Source organism: Prosopis cineraria, unplaced genomic scaffold (genome assembly GCF_029017545.1).
Source record: "Prosopis cineraria cultivar Desert tree isolate PC_DT_omini unplaced genomic scaffold, ASM2901754v1 PC13, whole genome shotgun sequence".
Lineage (NCBI taxonomy): Eukaryota > Viridiplantae > Streptophyta > Magnoliopsida > Fabales > Fabaceae > Prosopis > Prosopis cineraria.
The window spans coordinates 12,105,431-12,116,234 of record NW_026555344.1 but is presented as its reverse complement, the minus strand read 5'-3'; the positions used below and the strand labels follow the sequence as shown (position 1 = coordinate 12,116,234).

The following is a 10,804-nucleotide window of genomic DNA, read 5'->3' as shown; positions in this document are numbered from 1 at the left end:
TTATTAGCCCATAAGTAAAACATGTAATTTCAAGTCCCTATTAAGAGAAGTGCTCATGTATATAGTAATTGACTGTGTTTTCAATAAAATTGTATTCAAGTAAAAGATACATATGCACAGTAGAAAAATGTAATTATTATAAAAAAAAACCTTAATAAAAAATAATTACTATTAATACACAAGTGTGCATCATTAACTATTAGTACTATTTTTCTTACTTCTTTTAAAAGTCTAAAAAGCTACTTTCCACTTATATAAAGGGTACACAAACCGCTGCACATCTTGGCTTGAATCTGAGATCTCAAGTTTCAGGTGAGTTCATCTCATGGAGAGGACGCCACAACGAATTCTATGGTTCGTCTTGATTCAACTTTTCCTCAAGTTTGGCAACCCTGCAGGTAAAGTTTGCTTGACATTTTGGCTAAACTAATTAGGACTCGCCTTCGTCCGACCTTATATGTTTCATTGGTTCACAGGTTGTCCTTTAATTTAAAACCAACCATATTATGTTGTAGTTTGATACATTTGTATCAGTTTTTGCAGAAACAGATCATTTCATAAGCATTGACTGTGGAGCCAGCAATGCATACACTGACCCACAAACTAAAATCTCGTATCAGACAGACACAGGCTTTGTAGAAACAGGAACAAATGCTATGGTAGCACCTGATAAAAGATATAATGTAGATGACCTTTACTTTGGGAGGCAATTCCAAACGCTGAGAAGTTTCCCAGAAGGAAAAAGGAACTGCTACATCTTGAAACCAAAACAGGGCAAAAACAACAATTACCTTATAAGAGCTTCCTTCGCATATGGGAATTATGATGGCAAGAATCAGACTCCATCTTTTGACTTGTACCTCGGCGTCAATCACTGGAAAGATATTTATCCGAACAAACGTTATCGATTTGCGGAGATTATCCATACTCCCACAACTGACACCATACATGTTTGCCTTGTCAAGTCTGGCAAAGGAAAACCTTTCATTTCTACATTAGAACTACGACCTCTCAGTAATTCTATATATCGGATCCCTTTCCCTTATCAAACACTGTTAATTCTTGAGGCAAGAATCGATGTGGGCTACATTAATTCCACGACTTCAGATAACTTCAGCAGGTGACTCCAAATTTATTATATTCTGTTTGTTTTTTAAATTGAAATTTATATTCTCTAGCATTATTCATTTTCAAGCTTTTATGGATTTTATATTGGCTATGTAGCTTGCTTCCATTCTTGCTTACCAAATTAAAAGGCATTAGCGTGTCCACATGTTCTGGGCCTGAGACCAATAACTCAGAACCCACAAAGACCAAGTCTTTGTCTCACCGCTAGCCATATCTCTGATACGAAAACATTAGATAGATTATCATATCATATCATAACGTAGATCATACTGTATCTTGTGTATTATCATTATATTCAAAGATTGTGTTACTCAACTAGATAGTATGTACATAGCCATCATTGAATACAACGAAACCTTCATCATCATAATACTCTTTATAGGGTGTGTTTGATTAGAGTTATTTTGAGGAGAGAAAATTGCTCCTTTTCCTTTATTTGGTTGATAAAAAATGAAGTCGAAGGGAGGTGAGCTTAAAAATTGGAGAGAAGAGAGAAAATTAAACATGACTAAATTGCGTCCATGTTATTTTGAAAATTTAAAATTATTTATAATATTAAAGAATTGCCTTTTTTTCCCTTTCTCTCTCTTATAATAAAATAAGTTTTATTACCAGATAAAATTTAATAAAGCATTCGTCTGTGTATAAAATTTTAATATTTTTTATATTGGAAGCAAAGGAAAAACGACTTCCCATAAAAATAAAAAATAAAGAAAATACATGAAATTGTCTTTCTCTAAAATTGCTAAAGAATAAAATTGGGAACATAGAAGAGGAAACAATAACCAACGTGCAAGACCTTCATCAGACGAATTATAACATTAACATATTGGTTCAATATTTTTTTCAACTAAAATTCAATATATTTTCTTCAAATATATATTGATAAATTATAATACTAATAAATTTATTTTTAAAAAACAATTATTGATATAACGTAAAAGTATTGACATTTTGAAAATATAAAATTAATATATTATAATAAATAAAAAATAGAAAAACTTTAATAATAGTGAAATTGTCAACTTATTATTAGCTGGTTCCTTTCCCTCCCCTCTCATTCAATCAAACCAAACAAAGGATCATTAACTCTCTATCCCTCCCCACGGAGTTAGATTCCCTCCACCATTGTCCCTCAACTAGATTGTCCAAATTTAAATTTTTGATTTTTTATTATATATATTAAAAAATATAAAAAAATATAAAAAACTTTTATTAAAGATACTTGATCACAAATTTGGACAATATATATTTTATTTGGATGGTTCAATTTAATATTTAAATTTTTTTATAATTTTTACTTTGGTAAATACAATATTAAAATGCATTTTTCAAAAACTATTTTTAAAAAAGTATAAATTAAAAATTTTAAATATAAACACTCAGAATAAATCTGAATAGTCAATTTATAAAAAAATTATTGTAAATTTTTATAATTTATATTTTAATAAATATAAAATAATAAAAATTACAAACTTTAAATTTAGACTATCTATAATAAATTAATCTAGACAGTCCAGATCCTCTATTCCGCTTAGGGAAGGAATAGTAGAGGATTCTGACTCCCTTCCAACCCCTCTCCTCCCCTCCTTTAATAAGAGATCATTAAATCTTTTCATTATTTTTGTTTCCTATTCTCTCATCGATGCTTAGCTGGATCTAAACTTAAGAGTCAAGGGTCATTTTTATCCCTGACCTTCACCTTTAGGGTCTACCAATGGCCTGAACTCAATTGATCGTCATTTTATATCCTTGAGGAGTCAAAATGGTGTGCCTCGTTAGCCCACCATTATCACAACACGCAACATAACGTTAGTTCCTGGTGCAATGGGTCCCACCATTTTTTATATTTTTTATAATAAAATATTGGGTAAGGGTCACTTTCTCTCATGATTTAGGGGCAAAAGTGACCCTTAACTCACTGTTTTATTATAAAAAATATAAAAAATGATGAGACCCACTGCACCAGAAAAGCATGTGTTAAGGCACATTAACAATGGGATGATGAGGTAGCACATTTTGATCATTCAAAGATAGAAATGACCCAATGTGTAGTTCAGGATGCTTGCAGATCCAAAAAAAAAAAAGTTGAGGAGGAAAAAGGACATTTAACTCTAAATTTAATTTTGACTTCAAGGCTCATATACTTGCTTTCTTATTTCTCCTGTTATGGATTGATGGAACAAGACAATTTCCCATGATAGATTTCCTTATACACGCATGGAAGCAATTCTCAAATTCAATTATCTAACCATGCAACCATCTATAGGTACATGGATGACATCTATGATCGTGTGTGGCGCTATGACGATGTTTTTAAAGGGCAAAATTGGCACCCATTCAATAGATCCGTATCTATTGATCGTGCAAGCACAAATGATTCTTATAAATTACCAGCACAAGTGTTGATATCTGCGTCCCAATCATTGAATCGCTCAGTTGCTTTAAATTTTGATACTGTTTCTGCCCTGGGTGGTACATTTGAAAAGTCATTCACCTTTTATGTCTACTTCCACTTTACTGAAATTGAGCAGCTTCGCCCTGGCCAAAAAAGAGTAATCGATATTACTGTTAATGATGAAACCATCCTCAAGGAGCCTTTAGCTCTTGAATACTTGAAACCACAGACAGTTTTTGCTGTTACAAATCGAAGCGGTATTCCTTTCAGCATAAGTGCAACATCAGAATCCGATGCTCCTCCAATCCTCAATGCCTTCGAGATTTATAGATTCGTATCACCACTAACTTCACCAACAGACCAAATCGATGGTATGCATGCGCTACTCTTTAATTCCTAGTTCGACAATTTCCTTATATTACCATTTTTGTGTATGAGAATGTGTTTGACTTTGACTCCCTGAAGCCCTATTTCCTCTTGGTAATAATAGTGGATGCCATTCTGGACATAAAAAAAACATACAAAATCTCCAAAGTAGATTGGCAAGGTGACCCATGTGTTCCCGAGGAATATGCATGGAAGGGACTTAGCTGCAGATATGACATCAACGATTCCAACGCAAGGATCACCTCATTGTAAGCATTCGCTCCTCTAACTAATTAAACTATATTTGTAAAAACTTTATAACCACTTGCCACTGTTGATCATTATTGCAATCAGAAACTTGAGCATGAGCAAGTTAAGAGGACACATATCTGCTTCATTTTCACAACTTAGCGAGTTAGAGTCACTGTAAGTATGTATTAATTTAAGTACATGAAAAAAAATCTATAATACAAGACTATATGGTTTAAAATATTTCTTTTCTTTCTTTTAGGGATTTGTCAGGTAACGATTTATCAGGATCAATACCAGAATTTCTAGCTAAATTGACAAAGTTGAGAGCCCTGTAAGTATAATTGATTGAGTTAAATTGAGTATGATTCACTTTCTTAGAGTATTAATATAATGTAAATAACTTCAAAGATCACCAAGTGAATATTTCACAACCTTTTCTAACAGTAATTTAAGTGGCAACAAGCTTAGCGGCTCAATTCCCAAAGCTCTTGAGGACAATCCAGATTTGGTAATGAGGTTTGTCATCCTAATCTAATCCTATTACTCAGTTTTGTAATTAAGTTTTTTTTTTCTTTTTGGGAATTGAACTAAAATTAATTTATCAAAATTAATTTCATGTGATTAAACCACTGGATGTATTTCAATGGTGATGTAGGCAATTTTATTTCTCTTGACTTATGCTTTCAGGCAGCAGCCCAAAATAATAATAATAATAATAATAATAATAATAACAATAAAGATTTATGATTGGTAAATAAAACTCAACACAATTACTATGTCATTTGGAATGCTAACTTACTTACTTTGACTTATCTTTCAGTTTAGATGGTAACCCCGGCCTCTGTTCGAGGGATTCATGCAAAAAGCATAAGTTCGTTATTCCACTTATTGTAGCTGTTTTAGGTTTGACTGTCATTATCTTGGTTGTTTCCCTAGGAATATGGATCGTCAAATTGAAAAAAAAGAAAGGTACGCATAAATACTCCTTATTTTTATTACTACTGGCTCATGTAATTTCCTCCTTAGCAAGTATAGAATGAAAATATGAAATGAAAATATATTAAAATATAATAAAATAAAATAACAACTTTACTGATGAAAATTATTTTTTTCTTTGAATTAAAAATAACAAAATATAACACTCATCAATATTGTAAGCATAATGGATATGCACACAAACACACGATTCAAATGAAAGAAAATATCTTCACTTCCATGACAGGTCTGGGCAAGTATTGCAAACTTCGAGCAAGCCCAAAAAAAATGTTTACAAAGTTCGGTCAAACGTTGATAACCTTGGCCAACACAATGCAAGTGTTTACACTGTCCAGTCAAATGTTGGTAACCTCGAATAAGTCTATGACTAGTTCAAGCAAGGTCTGGGCAAGGCTATGGCAAGTTTGGTCAAGTCCATGGCAGGTCCAAACTTGTCCACGGGCAAGTTCTGGTGCATCAAAACTTTCCCAAATAGGTCCTGACACATCCAAACTTGCCATGGGCCAATCCTAATACATCCAGACTTTTTTTTTTTTTTTGCCATGTTATATATCTTAATAATTTGAAAATTAATTAGGAAGTCCTTTGGTTCAATTACTTATACTTCTTAGGAAGTTACATCCGAGGAAGTTTATTACATCTTGTTTGCTTCATATTTTAATCCTCAAGAAGTAAACATTTATTTTTAAAATAAATATATTAATGTATAATGTTAATGACGTAAATATCCTTATATTTGATTTAGAAGGTTTAATTATAAAAGATATTTTCAGAAATCAGTTAAAAAAACTGGGGGAAAACTAGCTTCCTACAGCCTCCTTGATCAACAACAGTTGGATCTATCAAAAAGAGTTAGTCCCTCACAACTTTGTTAACTAAGGCTTAAATCTCAGCTAGAAGAGATATTCACATTTAGTTCCCAACCATGCATTGCATGCAATTGCGTCTAATAATAGGGCATATATGAGCAATCTAAAAAACTTCCTACCTCCTTTTTGGAAAGTTCTAATTCCCCTGCCTATATGCCTCATACCAAGCAATCCTTGGGATGTCACTCTTATCATGGAAATACATTTTATATTCTCGTTTGCGCTAAAATAATAATTGTCTGTAAAATAACTGTCTCAATTTATTAGTCACAACCCTTTGAAATAGTAGAGAAAATATCAAAGTGCTAATGTTCACATTTTTATGTAATTTAGTGCAATCTTCATTTGCCCAATTCATGACACGCACCTGACGTGAAGTTCTGATAATCATCGTCATTAACATTTGCAGTGGATTCTACTGTTTCAACGAAGCAAGCAGCATCAGAATATTCAAAAAATCGTGCCTTTTCTTACTCCGAAATTCATGAGATCACTGATAACTTTCAAAACTTGATTGGACAAGGAGGATTTGGAAAAGTTTATTTTGGAACTCTGAAGAATAATACTCAAGTTGCAGTCAAGTTACTTTCTCAATCATCAATGCAAGGTCAGAGAGAATTTCGATCGGAGGTGAAGTCGAAATCTAAAAGTGAAAATATTTTTGCTTTCTCATGGATGCCTCGTTTCGTGAGACATTTAACTAGAAACATAATTTGTTCTATATAATTAAATCGAGTCTCAAATAGATGATAAAGTTAACTATGGTCTTGCAGGTAGAACTTTTGATGGTTGTTCATCATAGACACTTGGTTTCTCTGATAGGGTACTGTGAAGGAAGTGGTGTTAGGGCATTAATTTATGAGTATATGGCTAATGGTGACCTCCACCAACACTTGTCAGGTATGAAATCTTCCTTGTAAGAGCTTTCTTTCCTTCTTTCTTTGTGTTTTTTTTTTGGGGGCCCCTTTTGCCTTTTTGGGTTGGAGTTTCTACATGTTTGATTAGACATATTCTACATAAGTAACGTCTAATAATCAATAATTAACATGGGGTTAATGAAAATTTTTGCCTGCCAACTATTTGTGTAGAAATATTTGATATCCTAAACTTTCATATGATATAATTTTATCCTTCACCATTTGAAAAACGTGTATCATACACCTTGCTGTTAAAAAAGTGAACTTTGATTGTTATTAGTTGACTGGAAAAAAACAAGACCTAAAAAATAACAAAAAGTGACCCATAAAATTGCAAATAAGTATCTTATAAGAAAATTAATATTGATTAAGTCTTTAAAATAATGATTGGTCAAAATCATATTTTGACATTTTATGTGGATAAGAAATAACATTTGTGTCCTATTATTTATATGTAATTTAGGAGACTTAATTACATTGATATTAATTTTCTTTTAAGGTATTTATGTGTAATTTTATGGATTCTTTTCTATAATTTTTTTATGTTCTTTTTGGCATTTGTAAATCAACTAATAGTCAAATTTAATATTTTTAATAATAAGAAACTAGATGCTACTGAGTGAATAGTCAAGAGGTGAAAATGCCTTTTAACCCATTAACATATCATCAATATACTCCCTTTAGTCCCTCTTATAGAACACCAGAAGGATTTTTTTATCCTTAATATAAGACAATTGGTGGGGTATTAATTACATTCTTTCAATTTAACCCCTATTTAAATTTATTAACTATGAGAGAGAAAACAATAAGTTGATTTATTTTTTCATTTGAATAGGTTTAAAATTGAAAGTTTATTATATTTTCAAGCACAATTAATGACTTATAACAACCTCTTATAGGTTCTGGTGAGGTAGTTAAAAATGCCTTATAATAAAGATGAGAGAGCATATTAAAATCCACAACAAGCTGCATTGTTACTTATAAGTCGTCTGTGAAATATAAAAATTAAAAGTTAAGCTCATGTGTTAATATTTTACTGTGGAGAAGCTTTGCATTCATAAATCAACGCTCCAGTGTTTTGCATATGTATGTAGACTCATTCGCTTCAGTGCATGTGCATTTGTGTAATCCAAGAATACCACTGTTTAACCCCTATATTGTATGGAAAATTAATGTGTGTGTGTGTGTGAGCGATTTCTAGCCCCAATAATCCATTATTTTCTTCATTGATCACCTTTTGAAGGTATATATAAAAAATAAATCTAATTATATTAGTTACACAGGTAAGAACGCGGGTGCTTTGAAATGGAAAGACAGGCTTCAAATTGCATTGGACTCAGCACATGGTAAGCAAAACTATACTTGTTAACCTTTTATATTTACAAGATGGGCCCAAAACTTTTATGCTATGTATGATAGGATTCTTTCAAATTGTAAAGGAAAATTACATATTTTAAATAAATTATGATTTTCTAAAGTATATATGTGAAAAATACATAAATAACATTTTGATAAAAAATAATTTTAAATGACTTAAACAAATAAAACTTTGATTTCATTCATTTCTTACAAATTAATATCTGTTCATAAGGTAAACTGGAGTTAGTCATACTTATATTTATATAATAATGGATAACAACAATAAATAATTGATTTTGTTATTACATACATATTTAATAAATGGAGTTGCAGGACTAGATTATTTACATAATGGTTGTAAGCCAGCGATAGTGCATAGAGACCTGAAGGCTTCCAACATTTTGCTGGATAAAAATATGGAAGCTAAGATTGCTGACTTTGGATTATCTAGAGCTTTTGCAAATGATATTGATAGTCATGTCTCAACTTGTCCTGCTGGAACATTTGGATACCTTGATCCTGAGTAAGTATTTTTTTTTAATCTATAGTATATATATACGTCTACCATAAAAATAAACTTTTACAATGGTTCTATAACCGGTGTAGAAACAACCAACATTCTACACAGGTTATTGAATCAACATAGAAAGTGACTTTTTATATTGGTTATAAGACTGGTGTAAAAAGTGCTTAGAAAAAGAGAAAAAATAGCGAGCATTTCCTACACCACTTCTTCCAAATAACCAGTGTAGAAAGTAGTTTTTGCACAATTTATCAATAGAACTAATGCAGACAATATATACATTTCTTCATTTTTTTTATTTTCTAAAAAAACTAAAAAAATTCTACACCAGTTATTTAAAATAACCAGTGTATGTTATTTAAAATAACCGGTGTAGAAGGCCAATCAATTTAATTTTTTAGTTTTTTAAAAAATAATAGCAAACTTTCTACACTCTTTCATTAGACAACCAGTGTAAAAAATAGAAGGTCAAAGAAAGGTTTACTTATTTACAAAAATACAATTGTGTACACTTTTTATATAGGTTCTTTTTTAACCAGTGTAAAGTGTGTTTTTTGTAGTGGCATGTGCATTTTCTTTCATTAACAAAACCAATAAAATTAATTTGAAGCTGCTTACAAGAAAATGGGCGTGAATCTCATGCCCACATCATGCTAATATTTCCATAATAAAATCAAACCATCCAAATTGTATTATATATTATGTTCTTGAAAATATTTCAACATTTTTCTTTTTTAATAGGCGCAAAAGGAAAACTAATATTATTCTTCTAATTGATACTTTTTAAAGAAAGAATATTTAACTTACAAAATTAATTTGTCCAAATGCCATGTCAAGGATGAAAAGCTGCGTGCTTATCCTTGAAGCGACCACTAAATTTGGAGGCAAACTGAAAATCAATGCACAACGAGCATATGAAATGAACACGATTGAATTAATTGGAAGGAACATTAAACTCATATTTTTGCAGTTTGGTTCATCAGATTTTTTTATAGTATGATATTAAAGATATTATTAAAACGCCTCAAACTAAAGTTTTACTTTGGAAGAAATCTTGATTGATGTGATATTCAATTTAGAATCATGAATGAAATTTATTCATATATCGTGTTTTTCAGAAAATATTTTCTCAATGTCTAATGTATACCAAGCAATGGCATGGGACACAATTCTAGTTGAGAAGAAAATTCTCTTCTCGAATGAAGCTTATGGAGAGCTATTTTTTGAGGTCTCACCCTTAGTTTTCTTCTCTTTGATTTTTACAGATTTCAAAATACTGGAAACCTTACAAAAGGAAGTGATATTTATAGTTTTGGAATTATTTTGTTAGAGCTAATAACTGGAAAACCAGCAGCAAAAAGACAACCAGACCATACCTTTAGTCTCCTTCTTCAATGGGTCACTATTAGACTTGGAAGCAAGGATATTCAGTCCATCATTGATCCAGAGTTACAAGGACAATATAGTTCCGATTCTGCTCGGAAATTTCTAGAGATAGCCATATCATGCACTGCACCATCTGCAATTCAAAGGCCTGATATAAGTCAAGTGGTGGTTGAACTAAGGGAATGCCTGGCAATGGAAATAAGCTTGGAAAAGATCACTAGCCACAACACCAATGATTCAAGCAGTTCCATGGATATGAGCACCTCGAAATTTGATTCGGGCTTTAGTACTTTGTCTGGTAGATAGATAATTTGCTTATAATTTGAATCCAATCTCTCTAAAGTGATAGATCTGTCTAGTTCTACTATTTCAAATTAGTTTGAATAAGCTTCTTTCTGTTGAATACAAGGCGTGTTGTATGCTGAACAATATATAGGTGGTACTTTCATGTGTATGGAGATGGAAAACATAAGACACAGTTGGTTCCAAGAATCTTATGGTGCACTTGAATTAACGAGGATTTGAATTTAAATCAAATTGCTCATTTAGATATACAAAAATTTATGAATCCATTTCTTATTTTAATTTCTTTAAAATTTCAAATTCCTTA

The 10,804-nt window shown here is 31.3% G+C and overlaps 1 protein-coding gene across 2 annotated transcripts; it reads left to right on the top strand.

The window, feature by feature from the left end:
* Positions 1-204: 204 nt before the first annotated feature.
* LOC129290663 (putative leucine-rich repeat receptor-like protein kinase At2g19210) lies at positions 205-10,708 on the top strand. 2 transcript variants are annotated; one of them, XM_054927522.1, is made up of 13 exons: positions 205-398; positions 544-1,120; positions 3,398-3,897; positions 4,017-4,161; positions 4,247-4,318; positions 4,404-4,475; positions 4,589-4,660; positions 4,965-5,113; positions 6,419-6,639; positions 6,783-6,909; positions 8,210-8,272; positions 8,619-8,808; positions 10,074-10,708. In XM_054927522.1, the coding sequence occupies exons 1-13, from the start codon at positions 326-328 to the stop codon at positions 10,498-10,500; spliced, it is 2,688 nt and encodes an 895-aa protein (XP_054783497.1). In that variant the 5' UTR covers positions 205-325; the 3' UTR covers positions 10,501-10,708. The 2 variants fall into 2 exon arrangements, with proteins under 2 accessions (XP_054783497.1, XP_054783496.1); XM_054927521.1 differs by having other exon boundaries at positions 535-1,120.
* Positions 10,709-10,804: the final 96 nt, after the last annotated feature.